This window comes from Panthera pardus, unplaced genomic scaffold, assembly GCF_024362965.1.
Source record: "Panthera pardus isolate Hobbes unplaced genomic scaffold, ASM2436296v1 HiC_scaffold_1, whole genome shotgun sequence".
Taxonomy (NCBI): Eukaryota; Metazoa; Chordata; class Mammalia; order Carnivora; family Felidae; genus Panthera; species Panthera pardus.
Window position 1 is genome coordinate 46727241 of NW_026526654.1, and position 24102 is coordinate 46751342.

The 24102-nt window shown below is 37.6% G+C and overlaps 1 protein-coding gene across 2 annotated transcripts in view; it reads left to right on the forward strand.

Moving 5' to 3' along the window:
- The window catches only part of KLHL1 (kelch like family member 1), a 362245-nt gene that overhangs the window by 294999 nt on the left and 43144 nt on the right, over window positions 1-24102 (forward strand). For both annotated transcript variants that reach the window (XM_019415576.2, XM_019415577.2), the window contains exon 8: window positions 15440-15602. In XM_019415576.2, coding sequence (XP_019271121.1) covers window positions 15440-15602 — 163 coding nt within the window. The remainder of the gene's footprint in view (window positions 1-15439; window positions 15603-24102) is intronic.

A 24102-nucleotide genomic window follows, 5' to 3' on the forward strand; every position in this document is an offset into this window, starting at 1 on the left:
CAAGCAGATAACTCTAGGTTAAGCCTGAAACAAACAAAAAATTATGGATAACATATTTGTTTTCATTTCTAAAATTACTTCTTAAAAATCTAGTCACTAATAAATGTAGCAATAATTTAAACTAGACATATGCACATCTATTTCCTGTTTCTTTTCTGAAAGTGAGGGGAAAATATTACAGTAATATTGAATGCCCCTTTCATATGAATGATATATAGCAGATAAGCAAACTTTTCTGTCGTCAGTTGTTAATTTACAGCATATAACCAAATTGGTAAAATTGTATGGCTGATTTTTTAAAAAATTAGTATAGACTAACATTGTTACTATTACATCACTTGGTGATAGCTTGTTCCTGGGAAGGGTGTGGATCAATTTGCATAAGTGGTTTAGGTTTGTATTGAAGAAAAGGATGGAGATCCTCCAAATCCAAAGTTAAAGGAATCTGTTGAGATGAACTAAAGAATTTCTATCCCAAGTCCGTGGCAAAGAAAAGCACTGAAGCCCAGCATAAAATACCCTTTGAGAACAAGGTAAACTTGGTAGTGGGACAGCAAAATGCCTAAGGTCCTGGGAGTTTAGAGAGAGGGAATGCCTTGTGACTCCTTCATCCTATTATGTATATATATATATACTTGTATCTTTTAAATAAGTACTGTTAAACTGTACATGATTAGCAGCTTTTTTCTTTTCTCACTTAATGTGGACAAGTGTCAGTACATAAAGAATTGCCTTTTTCTTTACATATTTAATTTAAATTTTAAGTATTTGATTTTACCACACTATCCCAGTCAGCTCAGGCTACCCAAACAAAATACCACAGATTTCGCAGCTTGAAAAACAGAAATTTGTTTCTCACAGTTCTGGAGAATGGGAGTCCAAGATTAGCATCCCTGCATGGTTGTGTTCTGGTAAAAACACTCCTCCTGGTTTACAGATGGCTGCTTTTTTGCCGTGCCCCCCATTATTTAGAGATAGCAGTTCTCTCCTCTTTTCTTTAAAGTCACTAATCCCATCATAAGCACTTCACCCTCATGAGCCCATCTAACCCTAATCACCTCCTAAAGTCTTCATTTCCAAATGCCATCCCATTGGGAATTATGAATACAATAGATGAATTTTAGGGGGACACAATTCAGTCCATATAACACATGGTCTCTCACTGTATTCTCTTATTCTTTCTTTTTTAACTTAATTTTTTTAATGTGTATTTATTTTTGAGAGAGAGAGATGCAGAGACAGAAGGAGACACAGAATCCAAAGCAGGCTTCAGGCTCAGCTGTCAGCACAGAGCCCGATGAGGGGCTGGAACCCAGGAATAACTGAGCCGAAGTCAGACTCTTAACCAACTGAGCCACTCAGGCACCACTGTATTCTCTTATTCTTTTAGTCTCTCATGCTTCTGTGATAATGTCTTCCTCATTCCTAATCTAGGTATTATTACTATCTTAGTTTATAAATCAGGCAGGTATACAAATCAAAATATTTGAGTGATCTGTTCAAATAAAGAACATTGAAGCTTATCTATACTACTTAGATTGGTTTGTTTTCTTTCATTAATTTCAACTATTTTACTTTTATTAATGGTGTCTCCCTAGTGAAATCTGTTTAGCTTTTTATTCTGAAAATATGTTAAATTTTATTTCTTATCTCCAGAAGTTGTATATTTTCCATTTAAATATTGCATGGTTTTACACTAATCAATTAAGCCAAGTCAATTAATTTGATTGTTCAATTCTTCAGACATTGTTATTTTTCTACGATATTTCTCTAAGGCTAAGAGATGCATACTTAAATTTCACACTATAATTGTATTTTTAGCACTGCTGGCATTTCTAATAGATTTTACATTATGAATTTAGCTATGTCTTTTGGTGCAGACAGGGTTTTTTGTATGGGAACTTTGAAATCAATTCTATATATGTTGTATATAAATATAGCCATATCAAATGCCCCTCTGTATCCTTGTGTAACATTAATGTTAATGCAAATTCCATATTTCTGTTTACATTTGCCTGCTGTTTAATTTTTTTGCTAACCAATTTGTTTTCCACTTTTGTCCTTTCATATACATGCTTATTAGAAATATCATGTGACTAAGTTTTGTTAGCCCAATCTGAAAAAGCTTTTTTTTTATTTCAAAAAATGAGTTTTTTCACCATTAGTATCAAAGCTAACATACTTTCTTCTTTCCTCCTCCTTCCCCTCTTCTTCTTCTTCTTTTCCTTCTTCTCCTTCCTCTTCTCCTTCTTCTTCTCCTTCTCCTTTCCTTCTTCTCCTTCTTCTTCTTCTTCCTCTTCTTCCTCTTCTTCTTCTCTTCTTCTTTGTCTTCATCTCCCTCTCCTTCCCCTCCTCCACCTCCTCCTCCGTTTTCTTCTTAATTTATCTTAATATGTTTCCTCTTACTCTTCTAATATTTCCATCTTCCATAGAAGATGCTATTTATTTTATTCTTTACTCTTGTTAATTAGAGGTCTCAATTTATTATGAAATGCTCTTTTAATCAGACATATTTGAGTCCCATATTTTAAGCCAAAATTTTTTGAGCAAGACAGTTTTTTCTAAATAAAATGTTCTACCACCCCTCTAATTCCTTCCCAACTCCAATAAAATAAAATACTGAGAAGCTTGGGAATTTTACAAGGATATGTCCAAGGGTGAGGTTTTTTGTTTTTTGTTTTTTGGTTTTTTTTTTTTTTTCCCTCATTGATCTTACCTAGAAGTCAAGGATGTTTCAATCTATATATCAATATTTTTCTGCAGTTCTGGAAATTTTTCTTCTACCAAAGGTAAAATTATAACATCTATATGTCCCCTTTTATTTCCAGGAACTGCTACTATTCACATATTCTTTCTCCTGGATTTTTTTTTCTAGTTTATTTTGTTTCATGTATCCATTTATTTATATCTTTGTTCTATGAGTTAAGCTATTTCTTCCTCTTTATTTTTCAAGGCTACTCATTTGGGTCTCAACATAAATCATTCTGTCCAGTTATATTTCCATAACTATTTAAAAGAAAATAATATATTTTTAAAATAAATACATAAACACACACTTTTTAAAATCTCCATAAATTTTCTTTTGTGGTTACAAATAAATACCCTTAGACTTTCCTTTTCTTTTAAGCAATTTGGCAGTTCCTCTGTAATTCTATTTAGATTAGTAGCTTTATAGATTATTCTACTTATCCTTTCTGGCAGTTGGGAACAGTTGGGAGTCTTTTTTCCTTGTGGCAGCAATTCTCAATGCTGGCTACACATTCAGATTACGTTGGCAGCTTTTAAATTGTGGATGCTGAGCCCCAACTCTAGCAAATTTTATCACAACCCTTCTAAGTAGAGCTCAGGCAAATATATATATGTGTATATATGTATGTACATACATATATACATACGATATATATACATACACATACATATATATATACACATATATATGTGTATATATATATATTTAATATATCTTTTAAATATATATTTACAGTTTTAGTTGATTAGGAACTACTGTTCATAAGCTCATTGTGTCTCAGGTTTTGGTGACTGGAGTACCCTATTTGATGGAATTCTGACAGATGGTAAAAAAGGTACCATGGACTCATGCTCCATTGAGTCTGTTATGAAGAAGCAATGAAACCATCAGTCCTCTGTTGTGGTTTCTGGACAGACAGAGGTTCCATGTTCTGTAGATTCTCTGTACTGTCCCAACTTCAAAAGACTGAAGCCGTCTGTTCTACATAATTTTTGGCTTCCCGGGAAGCCAAAGCCAAAGAAATCCACAAAGTCACTTGAAATGTCAGCTCTCTCTTTGGGGAAAAATGTCTATGATGCCAATTTTTTTTTTGCTGGAATTGCTTTTTGATTATTCTTACTACTGGATTCTATTGTGTCTCTGAGAAACTTACCCAGGCTATGTCATGGAAGGCTAACAATCTCATAGTCTTGCTTCTTCTACCCAGTAGCCTAAAAATCTCATCACCAGTGTACCTCCCAGAAGAAAAAACTTGGAATTGGAAGTAAAGAGAAAGAGAATTTTGTTCAAGTAAACATGGTCCCAAAACACTTCCCTTTAATTTCAATGCATACTGTGAAATTAACTTCCAAATAAGGCTTGACTTATGTATAAATATATCTAGACTAGCATTGGTGAAATATTTCACTTTTTTAAAATAGTTTCATATTGTACCTACAATCCCCTGGAAATTGATATTCTCAACCAGGAATATTACTTTGACAATAGACTCAACATTTAAAGCACAGGTACAAAATACAAAAATAATAACCCAGCTCTGAAATATTTGCCACATATTATGAGATTTAAAAAAATAATAATGTAAATTATTCCTTAGAACAATCCAAGGAGAAGAGCTCATATCCCTAATTTAAAGATTGACAAAATGAGAATCAAAGAGGTTAAGGGATTTTCACAAAATCACAGTTAATAAATGAATAGTCTTAACACAATCTTCAAAATGTATGATCTTTCCACTACCCACCTGCTTCATTTTCATTTAGCATGAAAGCAGAGTATTTCCCCAATTTTATCTAATTTAGCAGTTATTGAAATATAATCAATAAAGTATAATCAATAGGCTATACATAAAGGTAAGACAAAATAATCCTAATGAATGAATTGCATTAGATGCTTTAGGAAATTAACTACTTCCACAGTGCTGTTCTTTTAAATTACTTTTTAAATCAATACAACTATAGAAAAGATAAACAATATCTTTATTAATTGGCATCCATCATATTTAAAAATATAATAATAGAATATAAAATAGGCAATGCAGGGGCGCCTGGGTGGCTTGGTCGGTTAAGCGTCCGACTTCAGCTCAGGTCATGATCTCACGGTCTGTGAGTTCGAGCCCCGCATCGGGCTCTGTGCTGACAGCTCAGAGCCTGGAGCCTGTTTCAGATTCTGTGTTTCCCTCTCTCTCTGCTCCTCCCCCGTTCATGCTCTGTCTCTCTCTGTCTCAAAAATAAAATAAAAACGTTAAAAAAAAAAATTTAAAAAAAAATAAATAAATAAAATAGGCAATGCATATAATGAATGGTTATTTGATAAGGAATCTGGATACTACATATTTATAAAATATTTAGTATACATATTACATTTCAGAATGAGGATTCACATAAAAAAGTTTAGCAGAGCGATGGTAAAGGATGGGACAAAATCTTACTAAAAGAATGAAAATTTGCAGAAAGCTTTCTATTTGCGTTAGATCTGAAAAGAACAAAATTTAGTCCGACTAGCTGAGGTACAGAATGTTAAAGTTCAGGGAACATATGGGTCATGATAATACGTCAAATGTTAAGGGATTTGGAAATGCAATGAAATTAAACATGGGCAGGTGGAATGAGGCCAGGTTATAGAATCACTGTGCAACACCAGAGTCTGTACAAGTGTATTAGCAAGAAGATGCCTAACCGTGTTTGTGTTAACATGATTTTTCAGGGGCACTGTGAAGAATACAAGACTGGAAGTAGGAGAGGCTGTTGGTGCATAGTGGCAGTGTTATATTAAGGGGCCTTGGGGAGTAATGTATAAAACACAGACTCTGTTAAAACAGAGTTTACAATCCATTTGGGAAGACAAGATATTAACATTCAGAAAATAGAGAATAATGGAAATTTTCATAGGACACCAAATTTGTGCATTCATTCATTTGTCAAAATATTTCGAACTTCAGATATGTGTTAGGTATTAACACGTAATCAGGCAGGTGTTAGGTTTAGCCCATATCTTAAGCCTGGAAATGTCCCTGTCCCCTGTTGAATTATAAACAAATTAGGAAAAAAGTGTATCGGAATTTTATGTAATTTGGACTACATATATTTGTTTTTATGTCCATTACTAACATACTGTGTGTAATTATGTATCTTTGAGAACAATTACTACAACTCTGGGAGAAATTGGTTGTCCTAAAAATTATATTGAGTGTCATTTATTTTTTAATCATCCTGTTGTTCCTTAGAGGAGAGCAGCTAAAGGGTATCATAGAAGAACATTTATTTTCAAGTATTTCTATGTCATTAAAGAAAGTGAGCCTAGAATCTTAAGAAGTTGATATTGTCATACACAGAAAGTGTGTGTTTCAGTAGACTCCAGCAGTAATGCAGTAGAGAACAATTTGAATAGGACAATTGCTCAGATTTTAACATCAAACCAACTGAATTTAATATGTCTTTGCCAGTAGGATCTCTTAAATTCTCAATTTCCTTCATGAAAAATGTCAACAATTATTCATTTTTGCCGAATTACTGAATCTTGATCTACATGTCATATTGAATAATAAATGGCACACATCCCATCTCTCCAGTTTTATCCCAATGGGCATACTTACACATTGACATTTTCTTTACATTCATCTAGATAAAAGGTTTTTTTTTTTTTTTTTGAGAGACAGAGCATGAGCAGGGGAGGGGCAGAGAGAGAGGGGGAGACACAGAATCTGAAGCAGGCTCCAGGCTCTGAGCTGTCAGCACAGAGCCCGCCGTGGGGCTAGAACCCATGAACTGTGAGATCATGGCCTGAGCTGAGTGCTGAAGTTGGACGCTTAACCAACTGAGCCCCCCAGGCGCCCCTAGGAGAAGGGATTTTTTTAATGGCATTATCACTTGTCTCTCCACATATTCTCTACAATGATATAAAGACTGAGGTCAGATGAATCTAATTAGAATAACAGCTCTAATGATACCAACACTCTTGCTTAAAAACGTTCCTCAGAGTCTCACATAAAATCTGTACTTCTTAAAGTGACTTTTATATCCCACCTGCTCCCCTCCCCACATTTTTTTCAACTTTATTTATAACCTTTTTTCTTTTAACAATAATATTAGTTTGGGTTCACTAAACAGCAGATGCCAAGGCAGGATTCGCTGTTCAAGAGGTTTGAAACAGCCTTGAAAGATTCAAGAGAGTGAAACAGATTTCAGACCTTCGTGTTTGACCTAACTTCTGCGAAGGCAAAAGGGGAGGAAAGAGGATTGGGATTGGATAGAAAGAGCGTCAGACTCCAACCCAGTTCCCAAAGCAGTTTGGCCAACTCCAGAGGGAATCCTAGAGGCAAATCTGCAGGGATCCCCTGTGCTGAAGGAGTGGGCCTGCAATGGCACCATCACCGTGCACAGTCACTGTCTGAGAGTCGTTGGTAAGAAGTGTGGCCTTGGTGCAAATTCCATGGCGGATACAGAAAAATAGTAGTCAATTATAGGCAGGCACATTTTTATGGTTGGCATAACCACTGATTAAAGTAAGTAGTCACTCTAGCTATTTGTAGCCTGATTCGTACTTCTGTGTTACGCTCAAGTGTTTTCCTTCACTTATAATGTCTTGCATCTGTGTTTGTGAAAATTACAGCCAAGCTGTAAACCACAGTTCTCTTGCCTCATCTTCTGTGATGTCTCCTCTAATCACCCAATTATAACCCACAGCCTCTATAACACTTTTCTGTGTTACCTCAATGTAATTTTTGCCTTAAAAGCCAACAATGCATAGCTACAAGGAAAGCTGGCATTTGGAAGAATAGCACTTCAAAATATATTGTGATTATTTATTTTTGTTTAGATGTATACAGTATTCCTATTTTATTTATTTATTTTTATTTTTTTACACTTTATTTATTTTTGAGAGAGAGAGAGACAGAGACAGAGCACAAGTGGGGGAGGGGCAGAGAGAGAGGGAGACACAGAATCCAAAGCAGGCTCCAGGCTCTGAGCTGTCAGCACGGAGACCAATGCAGGGCTCAAACCCACGAACCGTGAGATCATGACCGGAGCCAAAGTCAGTTGCTTAACCAACTGAGCCACCCAGGTGCCCCTACAATATTCCTATTTTAAACAATGACTAAGTATTACCCACAATCATCCTGAGGAAACATATATTTATTTAGTAAAGTATTTAGAGAGGGTCTTTTTTTTGTGAAAGGTTTTTGATCAATATTTTAAATTGCCTACAGGGAGCAAACATAAATGGAGCCCTCAGAAATGGAGACAATGTGGCACAGTGGAGTGTATTAAATCTTTAACTGGCCCCTTCAGAAGTCTCTCCCATATCCCTACAGTGATACAATAGACTGAAATTTGATGAGAAGACTTAGGGTTTTGATAAATTACTATCATGGTCTTAATCATGCCGAATACTTGCACAATGTTAAATATGTGCCATATGCTTTTCTAAGTGCATTTCTTTCAATCCTTGAAGCAACCCTGTGGGTTAGGCACCATAACTAGCTCCATTGTACAAATCAGAAGACTGAGGTATAAGAGGTTAAGTAACATTTCAAATCACATGGCAAGGATGTATTTTTTTTTTTAATACACAGAACGTGTTGATGGAATGGATGAAGGAGGGATATTAGGGAAAGGATCCAATAAATACATCTTCATTTGAAAACATTTCCTGAGTCTTTCAAGTTTCTTTATATGAACTTTTACCACATCAACAGAAGACACTACCATCTCTTACATACACTGTTGGTATGGACTCATCAATTCTCATTTCTCCACACCACATCTAGCATGACAATATTTGAGAAATAAATGCAATTGAGTCATTTCTCTGCTTTAAAATTTTCAACAGTTTCACATTGCTCTTAGGATTAGAAAAAAAAAAGAATTCTTGTTCATATATAAAGCCCCACACTGAGTGGTACTTTAACTCTTCAGGCTTACTGCATGCCATACTGCTTGTCCCTTAACTCTCAGGGTTTACTGCCACACTGGCCCTCTTGCAGCTCCTCAGACATACTCTGCTTCTGCCTACCACCAAGGCCCTTATACCAATGTTCCTTCTGCCTGGAATTCCTCAACCCCCAAGGGAATCCTAATATTTTCCAGGTTTTAGCTTAGTCAACACTTTTTCACTTTGGAGAAAAAACATTCCTTTCATCCTGTGGACAGGTACTAAATTTTCACCTATCGGTGAACTTCACTGATGCATATGCCCTGCCCCTCTTCACCCCACTGTACACTTAATGGGGAAATGAACTGGTAGAGGTTATACCATAATTATTGGAAAACTGGATGGATGATGAATGAATCCAAGAAAGGGAAATTGTATAGTAGTAAAATTGGATGTTAGCTGACTATTAATCTTCAATGACAACCTTGATTCCATACATCTACACACGCACACACACCATGAATGATAGATGTTAGTGACTTGTGAGGTAAGCAGATTACTGGTCAGAAAACTTCTGCCTAATGGTTCTGTTACTAATATCATTTTCTACTGCAGTAGTCATTCTCAATCTTGACTGAGGAATCAGCTAAGGATTCAGTTAAAAGTTCTCACCCTAGAGGGGCGCCTGGGTGGCTCAGTCAAGCATCCGACTTTGGCTCAGGTCATGATCTCATGGTTCATGGCTTTGAACCCCACATCAGGCTCTGTGCTGACAGCTCAGAGCCTGGAGACTGCTTCAGATCTGTGTCTCCCTCTCTCTCTGCCCCTTCCCTGCTTACGATCTCTCTTTCTCTCAAAATAAATAAACATTTATTTCTCACCCTAGAGAACTTTGAAGCATCTCTGTGTTTAGACATCATCTCAGTCCAATTAGATCAGAATCTTTGTAATTCAGACATTAGCATTTTTTCAAAGGTTCCCAGGTGATTTCACTGGGTAGTCAAAATTGACAATGACAATCACAATTAAGGAAAGAATGGGATACAATACACCAATACAAAGTGTGTTTATCCTCTGTTTGAAGATTAAGCAAAAGTAAAAATTTATCTTAAGCCAACATGATTTTGTAGGATTGCATAAAAAATATCTCTGTGCAACACAGTACATTTTGCTCTGCCTATTATCATATATATATATATATATATATATATATATATATATACTGATTGGCTCAGTCGGTTAAGTGTCCAACTCTTGACTTATGTTCAGGTCATGATCCTAGGATTGTGGGACTAAGTCTTGAGTCCAGACCTGCTCTGAGCTTGGAGCCTGCTTGGGATTCTCTCTCTCTCTCTCTCTCTCTCTCTCTCTCTCTCTCTGTGTCTCTCACTCTCTGTCTCTCTCTTCCTCTGTCCCTCCCCCACTAACATATGTGCTTTCTCTCTCTCTCAAAAATATATAAACTTTAAAATTATATATATATTAGGGCACCTGGGTGGCGCAGTCGGTTACAGTTGGTTAAGCATCCAACTTCGGCTCAGGTCATGATCTCAAAGGTTCAAGCCCTGCTTTGGGCTCTGTGCTAACAGCTCAGAGCCTAGAGCCTGCTCTGGATTCTGTGTCTCCCTCTCTGTCTGCCCCTCTCCCACTCGTACTCTGTCTCTCTGTTTCTCTCTATATATTAGTATTTTACATAATAATTATATATATATTAATATATTATATATTATAAGCATATATAGATACTCACAAAGCTATATTTATATATACATATACAAACATGCATATATACGCACATATATATACATATGTACATGCATATAAATTTAATATCATTGGGAAAATGTTATAACGTAATGTAGATAAAATGTATATAATTTTACTTATATATTTTTCCATTCCCAATTATGTAAGTTATCTTTGTTTAATTCTTTGCACAGCACAACTGTGAGGTATTAATTTTATGAATCTTATTTATTGATTCATTGCTTCTAAAGTAAAACTATTTGATAACACTGGATTTAAATCACCCTAATCATTAGTTATGAGTACTTACTAGGTGCTACTGTATCCTTGATGGTTATTTTTGAAAACAGTTTAGAAAAGATTAGTAATAAATTCATGTCTATATTCCAGGCAATATACATATTGAAACCCCTAGTAATTTAAATGTATTTTGAGACTTCCAAAAGGTAATAATTAGTTATATTGTAGTAATTTATTTGACATAGTTATTAGGTCAAAAGAAACTAAATGTATTGTTATTCATTTGAAAATAAGTGTTCTCGGGGTGCCAGGGTGGCTCAGTCATTTAAGCATCTGACTTCGGCTCAGGTCATAATATCAGGGTTCTTGGGTTCGAGCCCTGCATCAGGCCAGCACAGAGCCTGCAGCTTGCTTCGAATTCTTTGTCTCCCTCTCTTCTGCCCCTCCCCCACTCAGGCTTGTCTCTTTCAAAACAAAACATTAAAAAAAAATGTTCTGTACCTAAACAAAAGAAGATCTCATTTTTTGCAGGCTAATGCTTTTCAAATTATGTAATTAATGGCAAAAATGCAAACAATAGAGCAATATTAAGAACTGGCTTTGTGTTGTCACAATTTTTAATTAAAACATAATCTCTTTAATTTGGAAAATTTTAGAGCTTAGAATAAATTTAGCAATATTTTAAATGGATAATAATAACAAGGTTAGAGAAGAGCAATAATTTTTTTCAGGAAAAAATTATCTGGTTGTATTGATACAGAAATAGTAAAATAAATATTTTGAGGTACATTATGTAAGTGGGAGTAAATTTTGCTTTAAGTGAAATATTTTGGAGAGTGACCTATCCAGATGGACCATGCCCCACTGATTACTTCCCATGTTCAAAGGCCTAAATTGCCAGTGAATACATTTATTCTCTGTAACCCATATAGAAAATGCTCAGCTTCAGTTTGTGCTACTTTATCTGAAACTTAGGGAGGGTTTGCTTCTTTCATTGAACAGTCTTGAAGGAAAATTATACAAAAAATTCTAATAAATATTTTACAGAGGAAATCATAAGGGGGATAATATGTGCAAGACCAACAGTTTAAGATATATAAATAATTATGTGTTCTGAAAAACTACATTTTGGTAACATAAAACATCGAAAGACATTTTAAAATTCTTTATCAGAAGTAATCATGCAGTTACTAAGCTTGAGACATACAAAAATGTTTCCATTAAATTATTATTTTTTTAGTGCAGGTTTAATGTAGTTACTGAACAAAGCACAGAAAAATATTTTTACACTCTTAACCTTGCATTACTGCATCTGTAAGATATTTTTGGTAAACATAAGGAAAAAATTAAATGTATCATTCCAATTTTGAAATCATTCTGGTCCACTTACTAACTCTACTTAATGAGACCCTTGTGCAAAGGAATTATCACAGCTGCAAAAGTTATGCAAATCACATCATAAGGCATTCAGAGTCCATAAATCTGTGGCATTTTATATATGTTACACTATAGGACTGAAACATGTACAAAAAGTCAAATAATCTCAAACAGTTAAAAAAGCAAGTCACAGATCAATGATTTTTGTAGGGTATATATTTGACTAAGTAGTTATCAGATTGTATTAAAACTTGTAATGTGATGGTCCAGAACCTATTTTGAAAGTGAACAATAACCTCCCTCTTTCCAAATCCAATAGAAATTTGTACTTGGTCAGAAATATACAAGTGTATGGTTACTCCATCCCCCTAGAAATACTCTCCACTCTTAGTTTTCAGATACCAAAAGCTTCTGCTTTTCCTTCCACCTATCTGGCCATTTCTTCTCTGGCTCTTTTGTTCTCTTTTGTTGCAATTGATTTTGAAGCCACTCATGGCTAGATTTTGGTCTCTGTTACCTTCTCTCTTACTACTCTTTTCTTAACTGCCCTTATCTGATTCAATGCCTTCAAACTCCATGTCATTGCTGAGGAGTCCAAATTTATACATATAGCTCCAACATTAACTTGAACTTATGACAAGTATATTAAACAGCCTTTTTGAATGCTCCACTTAGATGTCTAATAGTTCCCTCAGACATGATATCTTCAACATGTAGTTTTCAAACTTTTCAGTCAATTCACCTATCGTTGAAACATATTCATATACCCCAGATCCAATCCATTAGCATGTTCTAGCAACAAACCTCCAGTATCAGAATAAAGTTCAAATATTTCCACTTTTCTCTATTTACTCTTTAACCTACTAATGCAAGATGCTATCTTATCCTTTTTGGATAACTATAATTTCCTCCTAACCATCTCTCTACTGCCTCCTAAACTGACTCCAACCCATTTACTACAACAAAATCAAAATAAATATTATGGTGATAAAATCCCTCATTGATAAACACTTCAGTGATTTCCCTTTGCTCTTAGAATAAAATGTAAATTCATTAGATTCATGCTAATGATCTGGCCCTTTCTGATGGATATCTCCTTAAAAACTTCATTGATGTTTAACATTTATCTCCGTATATTTAATCATTATGGAGACATGGGAATGATTGTACATGCTCTTGTAAAATTCCATAAGATATATTCATCTCCTTTGGAAATTGCCCCAAACTTAACATTTATTCATCCTTTCTGATCCCACTTACTTTGAGCTGCCCCAAGAAAAGATCAACATACAAAGCTTATGTCCTTTGGTTTTGGCAGTCATTGCATCAGAACCCTGTCCTCCATATGCATATCTACTTACCAGTGTGTGTAAAATAGGATCCCTAAGTTGGAGATATATATGACAGTAATTTGATATTCTAATCAGTTACTTTTTTCTTTATTAAATTATAATTGTATAATATGTGTGAAGGGCTTGCTTACTGTGAATCATGTACTTATTCCATTTTAGTTACATATTTATTGCCTAATAAATATGAGCTCAGCTCATCGAGGGCAGGGACTTTGTTGGCCTTGTTCACCTCTGTTCTTGGCACTGTGTCTTTGGTGATAAGAACAATTTCTAACACACAACAGACTTTCAAATGAATGAGTGAATGAATGAGCAAACAAGGGGTTGTTTTATTTTCAGGTTCCTATTGAAAGAAAATTCTCCATGTGTCTCTCAAATTTCTGCATAACTTTGGAGAAAGGCACTGACCCCCCCCAAAAGGATGTTAATATAATGGAAAGTCTTAGAAGAGAGGATAATTCCTCTCTCCAAAGTGAAAGGCAGGCATGCTTTAAAAGCATGAAGATAATGTCTCCTTCTGTAGTAATAAGCACATAGGTTTAGTGCTCATGGTAAATCCATTTCCTTTCTTGTAATACAATCCACTGCATGTTCAAGTTCCAACTGAACTGCAAAAACATTCATTAGACAAATTTAACATGCAAGGGACTATTGTAACAGGGAAGAAAGCCCAGAATTTTGGCTGGACTCAACCTCACCAAAACAAAGCCAGGAGCGTTTTTAAGAGCTCAGGCAGGTGTAAGGGATTATAGGCAAAGTGCATTTGCTAATTGGTCGTACCCAAAGGTAAGGTAAATTTTCTGTCTTCACAACAAGTAGTTTTACAACTTGAAGCAAGGTGTCAACTGAAGATAGGCTCTCAATATCTTTCTTGATGATTACATTTCAAAGAAATAGTTCTCAGGTCCTTGAGAAAGAAGTCCTGAGTTGTAACACAAGTAGGAGGCATTTCAAAAGATTTCCATCTAGAAATCTTGTGCAGAGAGAAATCTTGTGCAGAGAGAAATAATGTGCAATTACATGTTTTCTAAAATAAGTGCTCTAAGGAAAATGAGGTCAGGGCCCTCAAAGCAAGAAGAATCCTTTCTAAATTTTGGTCAAGCTGAAGGCAAAGTTTAAGGTCATGTTGGTCATCCTCTTTGGGTCACCCTATTGGAACCAGGGCTTGAAGAACAAGTGAAAGACAAACAATAAAAGGTGATACTCTATTACTGTTGTTATAAGTAATGAATTACCTTTCCCCTTTGACACACAACTCCCGTGTCTTCTACCAATATCTGTATATTTATGGCAGTCTAACTTGTCAGCTGGCAAGTAGGGTAAAATCACGGATTCTTCAGAGTCCTTGACAATCAGGCTTTGAATTTTGAAGAAAAAATTCATCAGAATTGCTCTTTATATAATGAAATCATTTCAGCCAATATTAACATGATATATAAATATTTAGCAATTGCTAGAATTTAATAAAATTCATCTATGAAGAAAAGAATATACTGGAAAAGCAGTATATAGGAGTATCTGTCTATCATCTATCTATCATCTATCATCTATCTATCTATTATCTATCTCTCCTTTCATCCATGACTCACTATTACTTTGTTTTGATTGCTTGTGTTTAGTGATTTCGGCTTGTGACATGAAATGCTTCATATTTTATAAGTTTTAGATAACTTTATTATGAAGTTACCAAAAAGCCAAAACACAGAAAACCCTACCCTGAATTTCAAATTGATACTATTGTGTTGCTTAATGTAGCATCATTTAAAGTAACAAACTACTTTAAACCGCAGTATAGAAATGTTTTTCAGAAGTAGAGGCACATGGTGTATCATCTCTGATTTTTAGAATTTGCTTTTTCATAGAGATATAAATAAGCAAATTAATTTTTTTCTATAAAGCACCTAGATCATACTTATTTTGGTTCTAATTGTTTTCACTTTAATAAAATGATACAATTAATAGTAAATAGTTTCTACCCCATTGCATTTGTGTAACAGCTAGAGCCTATTTTGAATTGCATCACAATTTGTACTGTTAATCTGATTTTTTAAATCTCACTGTGAAGCACATTCATTCAGTTTTCATTTCCCCCATGTTTTAGGTGTAACAGTTCTTGAAGGCCCTATTTATGCTGTGGGAGGCCATGATGGCTGGAGCTATCTGAATACAGTGGAGAGGTGGGACCCCCAGAGTCAGCAATGGACATTTGTAGCCAGTATGTCCATTGCCCGAAGCACAGTTGGTGTAGCGGCTTTGAATGGCAAGTGAGTAGATTTTTCTTTTTTCATCTGGAAAATATTTTTAGTAAATATTCTTCTTAAAATAACTTTTAGTAAGCTAATCCAATAAAAATCTTTTTATAGATTTTACGATTGTCATGTTTTTTTCCTTTAATTTTGTCTTCATGGATAATTGAAAAATTAAGACTGCATATTTTTCTGGTTGTCTCTCCATATGAAACAGAAACCCAAACTCCTTCACATTAATTGCTGGTTAAAAGCAGTATGAAGTATAATTCATAAGAATTATTTCCACTAAAGATCTGGATATTTATATACTTACTGGTAAAATTGTCTGAGAAGCTTTCAAAATGCTATTAAAAGTTTGGGGCTTCGTATATATTCTTTGCATGATTATAGTAGTCTGTCCACTTTGTACTATTTCCAACCTATTGGCCTAAATCAGGAATTCTCAACCTCAATACTGTTGAAATTTGGGGCCAAATAATCCTTTACTGGAGCTGAGGCTCTGTCTTGTGCCTGAGTGTGCTCGGCAGAATTCTGGGTTTCTGTCCACTAGATGTCAGCTCCACCTTCATCCCAGTGTGACAACCAAGAAGTCTTCAGACATTGCCTGATATCCTATGGGGATGACAAAATAGGCTCCCTCTCACTCCCATGAGAATTCCTGCCCTAAACAAAGTTAATAACAACTCGGGCCTGGACAAAGGCAAAAGCTTTCAATCTGGTTTCCCTACCTCTCTTTCTCCTACAGTCCATTTTCTAAATCAGCCAGAGCAATCCTTTTACAAAATGAAGCATATATCATTCCTCTTCAAGGCCTTCCCTTTGCAAAGAGTATACAGTGCCTATCTTCACCTAAAGGTACCCACTGGATCTTCTCCTGGTGTACTCTTTTTTTTTTTTTTCTCTTTACATCAGCCAAATTGCCCTTGTATCTGTGCCTCAAATATGGCAAGCTCTAACCTCTCAGTCCCTTTGAATTTGCTGTTTTGTTTGTCCAAGATGATGTTCCTACCAGTCCTAATGTGCCCAGATCCTTCTTATTGTTCAGATGCCATCTCAAAATTTGTCCCCATGGAGGTGCTTCCTATCTACCCTCTTAAAATAGACCACCCTGCACACTACCTCAAACAATTTGCTTACTGTTCTTGAAATTACATACATTATTGTTTTCCATCTCTTTTCACTAACATATGCTCAGTCGATGTTGAGATCTGTCTACATCATTCATTGTTATGAATGGGCATAATCCACATTCAGTATGTCTATTGAGTAAATGTTAAATAAATTGCCTTATCCAATTGAGACACTTTCAATCACCTTTGACAACCTAATTTTTTTCTAAATATATATATATTTAGAAAGTTATTATTATACCATGGTGGTAAAGAAGCTGATTTTGTCATCTAAATTGTAAATAAACATTTCCATGGAATTAAAGACTTGCAAATTCAAATTTTAATGGCTACGCAGTAGTCCACTGTCTGCAAGAAAAAAAGAAAAAAAGTCCCGAAGTGTAAGTAACTAGTTAGTCTCTGATTAGTATCTAAAGTATCTAAATATATCTAAAATATTTACATTTAACATAATATATATCTAAAATATTTCCCAAATTTTGATATTATCAATAAAGCTGCATTGCACACTGTTAGATGTAATCTTTTTGGGCAAATTACTGAGTATTTCCTTAGGAAAAATTTCTGCAACGTGGATTTCAGGGGAATTGGGACTGAGTTATTTTCAGGACTAAAATAAATATAATTTAAACCTTTCCTTCGTAAGATTTACCAAAAACTTTCTGAACAGCATTACATGAAAAATACCTTTTTCAGTGCATCCTGATCAACATTTTGCTACCATTTGTTACCACCTAAAAGGAAATTGAAAAATATTTTGTTAAAATGTAAATTTTTATAGTAGTAAGATTAAAGTTGTGTGTATTCCTTATTCTATTTGACCAAGTATATTTCTATATTTCTACTTTTATGGAATATATAGCAATATTTTCCACTGGCATCAACATTGTGTCCATTTATTCTTTTAATTGTATATGTTTTGGCACACAAATTTCATGTTTGTGTATTTATATCAACCTATTTTTGTTTATTATTTCCTCTGGCTTAGGCTTTTTCAGGTTTCACTTAAGTTTATTTTAGGCAGAAAACGACATTGTTAGAGTCATAGATTTGAAAATCCCTTGAGGATTTTGCCTGGAAACAAATATCACAGGTATTTATATTTGAAATCTTTTCATTTGAGAATATGGGCCCGCTTTCATCTCTTAAAATCAACCTCTATACATTTTGGTGGTTTTTAATTTTGGCATGGCCTTCATATCTTATTTTGAGGTCTGTTCGCATTTATTTATACTTTGTGCATTTTTATTATATTTATTCATATATATTAATAATTATACACTTACACTACACTAGAGAAAATAGTTTATATATATATATATATATATATATATATATATATATAATAGCCATCTTACTAAATGCATGTTAGTTCTATTAGTCTTTTATTTTATAATAACTGATTTTTTAGGAAAATAAACATATAGTAAACTAATAATGAAACTTTATCCCTTCTTTATTAATATTTACATTTATTTCATTTTTACTGTATTGCTTTTACTTTTAAAATAATGCATAAATAGTAATGAGACCAGGTGTCCTTGTCTGTGTCCTCTAATTGGAAAGACTTTAAGGTTTCGTAATCTGTGTATGATGTTAATTATTCTTTGAGATATATGTACTGCACGATGTTAAGGGCAAGTTATTGTCTGCAGTTTGTTTAGTGGATATTTTATCCTAAAAAAACAGCATTGGTTTCATGTTTTATTAAATTATTTCCAAGAATCTATGAAAAATGGTATCTTTTTTCTTTTTTGACCTATTCATGTGGTAGCTTATATAAATACTCTAACTGTAATGATCATTACATACATAAAATAAAACCAACTAATTGATGTTTCATTATTCCTTTGATATTTTGTTGCATTCCATATTCTAACTATGATTTTGCATCTATATGTGGTCCACATAGCTTTTGAAAAACCATTTCAGAACATTTTCCATTATGATATCTTAGATAATAATAATCACAACATGAATTGAGAAGCTTTCTACAATTTATCTGCTATAACTTGCTATAAACATCAGAAGTTTCTTGAGCAAGAGAAAGAAATAGTGGTAGAAAGTATCTGTACATGGTTATATATATTCCCTTTAAAATTTTTATTTTACTGGGGCGCCTGGGTGGCTCAGTTGGTTAAGCATCCGACTCCGGTTCATGTCATGATCTCACGGTTCGTGGGTTCAAGCCCCACATCAGGCTCTGTGCTGACAGCTCAGAGCCTGGAGCCTGCTTCAGATCCTGTGTCTCTCCATCTCTCGGCCCCTCCCCTGCTCATGCTCTGTGTCTCTGTCACTTGCCCCTCCCCTGCTCATGCTCTGTGTCCATCTCTCAATAATAAATAAACGTTAAAAATTTTTTTAAATTTTTATTTTACTGATATTTTAAAGTGGAATGCAGGCCTATTTTGTTTATAATTCTAGACTATTAATAATATTCCATTTTGTATTGTTATAAAACTTCCTTTTGTATTGTTCTTTTCCTCCTAATTTGATATTTTTATGTGCTAGCATATTTATTAATTTCATTTTGCCTTAGCTTTTGTCTGTTTCATTATTGTTCTTAATTTTTTTTTAAGTTTATTCATTTTTGATGGGAGAGGGGCAGCGAGAGCACAGAGAGAGACGGCACAGAATCCGAAGCAGCCTTCAGGCTCCAAGCTCTCAGCAGAGCTTGACGTGGGGCTTGAACCCACAAACCGTGAGATCATGACCTGAGCTGAAGTCAGACGCTTAACAGACTGAGCCAGCCAAGTGCTCCTGTATTTATTTTTAATCAAACATGTACATATACAGAAGCTATGCGTGCTTTCTCCTCTTGTTTTTTTATTCATCAATTTGTGCTTGACTTAGTTTTATTTATTGACTTGTTTTATGTCTTGAAATTCAGAATTTAATAAAAGATAGTATTAATAACTATCTTTGTAGTTTATTCTTTAATGTATAGAAATTTTATGTACTCAATCTCTTATAACTGGACATTTTAATAGTTTCCAGTTCTTGAATTAAGAATAGTGCTGGGGCGCCTGGGTGACTCAGTCAGTTAAGCACCAGACGTCAGCTCAGGTCATGATCACATGGTTCATGGGTTCGAGCCCTGAGTCGGGCTCTGGTACTGACAGCTCAGAACCTGGAGCCTGCTTCAGATCTGTGTCTCCATCTCTCTCTGGCCCTCCCCCTCACACTCTGTCTCTCTCTGTCTCTCAAAAATGAATAACCTTAAAAATTTTTTTAATACTTTTGTCTTTATGTACATCCTTTGTGAGCATGGGTACACATTTTAGGTGGGTATAGACCTGGAACTGCAATTGCTAGGCTACGTGGCATTCTTGTGTTCAGCTTTAGTAGATACTGCTTTTGCAAGCTGTTTTCTGAATTTATTTACACATTAAAAGTGTATTCAAATTCTGGGTACTCAGGGGGTACCTGGATGGCTCAGTCGATTAAGCGTCCAACTTCGGCTCAGGCCATGATCTCACAGTTCAAGAGGTCGAGCCCAGCATTGGTCCCTCTGCTGTCAGTGTGGAGCCTGCTTCAGATCATCTGTCTGCCTCTCTCTTTGCACCTCCCCTGCTCTCTCTCTCTCTGTCTCTTTCTCAAAAATAAAAACATTAAAAAAAATTCTGGATACTATATACCTCCCTGACTTGGTAATGTCATTCTTTTATCTTTTATGTTTTTTATACATTCTAGTGGATAGAGCTATCACATTCCACTAAAGATTAATGGGATTGAACATTTTAAAAATGTTTATTAGTCATTTGTCTATCTTCTTCTTGAAGTATATGTCTTGTGTTATGCCCAGAATTCGTGATCCCCAAAGACCACTAGGGAGCCGAGTCCGATGCAAAAGCAAAAGAACCTTTATTCGAGCTAGCTCGAGCTCAATCCCCTACCTGCACCGACGCAGCGGTGAGATACCAGGGAGAGAGAGCGAGTTTCAAAAGCACAAAGGTTTTATAGGGGTCTAGGGGCAGTTGGTGAGGTAATGGCTGTGGCCTCAGCCGATTGGCTGGGGAAGGGTCGTGGCCTCAGCCAATTGGTTGGGGAAGGGTCGGAGTCCTGTTACGCAGGTCGCTGGGCGTGTTTTGATCAGAAAGTTTGAACGGGTGAGCAGGAGGTTACTCAAGGGGAGGAGGCGCAGTCTGAGGTTTCTGTGAATTTCCCGGAAAAGGGGTCATGTCGGGGACATAGTCACTCAAGGTGGAGAACACAGAACAAGATGGAGTCGGCCGGCGTAGGCCCGCCCTTTCATTCCCCCCTTGTCATGTAACTTACGGACCCAATCATGGGACCGGCTGCATTTATGGTGACAAGGGGAACAGAGTTTGGAAGTTTACGCTAAGTTCTGGGAAGCATGTGTCCCTGGGGTGGCTCTGGGAGGTCTAATTAAGTATTGTCCCTGAGCTGGTATCTATGATCTGCCAGGTGATGTTTTGGGGGGTGTGGGGACTCCCGGTAGCATGAGCAATGACAAGCAGAGTTAACAGAGTTACCAATATTAGGTGGGTCGAATGCGCTGTAGCTTGAGCTTGAGCTTGAGCGGGTTGTGTTGGTCCCGACTGATGGCCCATCGCGTGACGAAGTCCTTCCGGATCGAGGAGGTGTCCGCTGGCCGAACGTGGGTGTGATGGACCCAGGTCGCGATGCCGTCTACTTTGAGAGCGGTGGGGGTTGTCAGCACTACAATGTAGGGTCCCTTCCAGCGCGGCTCGAGAGTCTCTCGGTGGTGCCTCTTGACATAGACCCAGTCTCCCGGCTTGTACTGATGAGGTGTCGGGGTCGGGCCAGCCTTGTAGATGGCACGGAGGCGCGGCCAAATATCCTCATGCGCCCTCTGGAGCCCTCTCAAGGAAAGAAAAAGTTCTTGATCTTTAAACTCTGCAAGAAGTTCAGCTCGAAGGCTGGGAATAACAGGGGGTGGCCTGCCAAACATGATCTCGTAGGGAGTAAAACCCAGAGTGTAAGGAGTGTTTCTAACCCGGTAAAGGGCGTACGGTAGGAGAGTCACCCAGTCCCCGCCAGTCTCCATGGTTAATTTGGTAAGGGTCTCTTTTAGGGTTCTATTCATTCTTTCTACCTGTCCTGAGCTCTGGGGCCTATAAGCACAATGTAATTTCCAGTTTGCCCCCACCGCCTTGGCTACTGCCTGTGTTACCTGAGAGATAAAAGCTGGTCCATTGTCTGATCCTACCATGGCAGGAAAACCATACCTGGGTAAGATGTCTTCTAGTAGCTTCTTAGCCACCGTCTGAGCCGTTTCATGCTTGGTTGGGTATGCCTCCACCCAGCCAGAGAAGGTGTCTGTAAATACTAAAAGATATTTATAACCATACTTTCCTGGTTTGACTTCAGTGAAGTCGACTTCCCATTGGGCTCCCGGTCTGGTGCCTCTGAGCCTGGTTCCTTTTTTATTTGATGTGGCTTTCGCGTTGGTGAGTTGGCAGGTCTTGCAGGCAGATACAACTTGCTCTATTTTGGTGTCCTGTTGGTGAATCTTGATTCCGGCATGTCGGATTAAGTCTTTTAATTTTCGGGCCCCCATGTGAGTAGACCGATGCATGTGCTCTAATATTGAGACTCCGAGCCGGTCTGGCAGCACGAGCTCCTTGTTAGGTGTATACCACCATCCCTTTATCTCCTGGGCCATGGGGAGTTTCTTGATCCGCTGTAACTCCTCCTGGGAGTATTTGGGCTGGTCTGGTAAAACTGGGTCTCCCGGGTCTGGTAGTTGTATGGTCATGGTGGGGACTGGAGTAAGGGCTACTGCCTTGGCTGCCTGGTCAGCCTTTGGATTACCTCTAGCTACTGGGTTATCAGCTTTTTGGTGCCCTTGGCAGTGGATAATGGCTAGCTTGGCAGGAAGCCATAAGGCCGTAAGCAGGTTAAGTATCTCCTGCTTATTTTTTATAGTCCGTCCTTCTGCCATCAGTAACCCCCTCTCCTGATAAATTGCCCCATGAATATGAGCTGTGGCAAATGCATAACGGCTGTCTGTGTAGATGTTAAGCCGTTTTCCAGCTCCCAGCATCAGCGCCTTGGTGAGGGCTATGAGCTCCGCTCGCTGGGCTGACGTTCCGGAGGGTAGAGCCTCCGCCCATACGGTGTCCATTTCGGTGACCACCGCTGCACCCGCATACCTGTGTCCATCTCGCACAAAGCTGCTGCCATCAGTGAACCAAGTAGCCTCGGCATCGGGGAGGGGCTGGTCGGTCAGGTCCATCCGGAATCCATGTACTTGTTCCAGGATTCCCGCACAGTCATGTAGTGGAGCACCTAGGTCAGGGTCGGGCAGCAGGGTTGCAGGATTGAGGGCTGCACTGGGGTGGAACCGCACTCGTGGAGGGTTGAGTAGGAGGCTCTGGTAATGAGTCACACGTGTATTGCTCATCCATCTATCAGGAGGCTGTTTCAGGACCCCTTCAATGGCGTGTGGGGTTGTGATCCAGATCTCCTGTCCTAGGGTCAGTTTGTCTGCATCCTTGACTAGGAGTGCTGTCGCCGCAATAATTCTTAGGCATGGCGGCCAGCCGGCAGCCACTGGATCTAGTTTCTTAGACAGGTAAGCCACTGGGCGGTTCCAGGGGCCTAAGGCTTGAGTTAGAACCCCTTTTGCTATTCCCTTATGTTCGTCTACAAAGAGGTGGAAGGGTTTCATAATGTCTGGTAGGCCCAGGGCTGGGGCACTTAGGAGGGCCTTTTTTAACTGATTAAAGGCAATTTCTTCTTTTTCAGTCCATTTAAATGTTTTCCCCTCTTTGGTAGCTTCATATAGGGGCCTGGCGATCTCAGCAAAACCTGGAACCCAGAGGCGGCAGTAGCCGGCTGATCCTAGGAATTCCCTCACTTCTCTTCGGGAGGTGGGAGTAGGGATCTTTAGGACAGTTTCTTTTCTGGCATCTGATAACCGCCGCTGTCCGCCCTCCAGGATATATCCCAGGTAACTTACCCTCTCCCTGCATATCTGAGCCTTCTTCGCGGATGCCCGGTACCCTAAAGCCCCCAGGGTAGCCAGCAGGTCCTGGGTCCCTCGCTCACAGTCTTTGGCCGTGTCAGCAGCAATCAGGATGTCATCTATGTACTGTAGGAGGGTGAGGCCAGGGTGCTCCCTTCTGTACTCACCCAGGTCCTCGTGTAGTGCCTCGTCGAAGATGGTGGGTGAATTTTTGAATCCCTGAGGTAGCCGTGTCCAGGTGAGTTGCCCACTGTAGCCCTCCTCCGGATCATGCCACTCGAAGGCGAACAGGGGTTGGCTCTGGGGTGCCAGCGGCAGACTGAAGAAGGCGTCCTTTAAATCTAGTACAGTATACCAGACCCTGGAGGGCGCCAAGGAGCTCAAGAGAGTATATGGGTTGGGAACAGTTGGGTGTATGTCCGCGACCCTC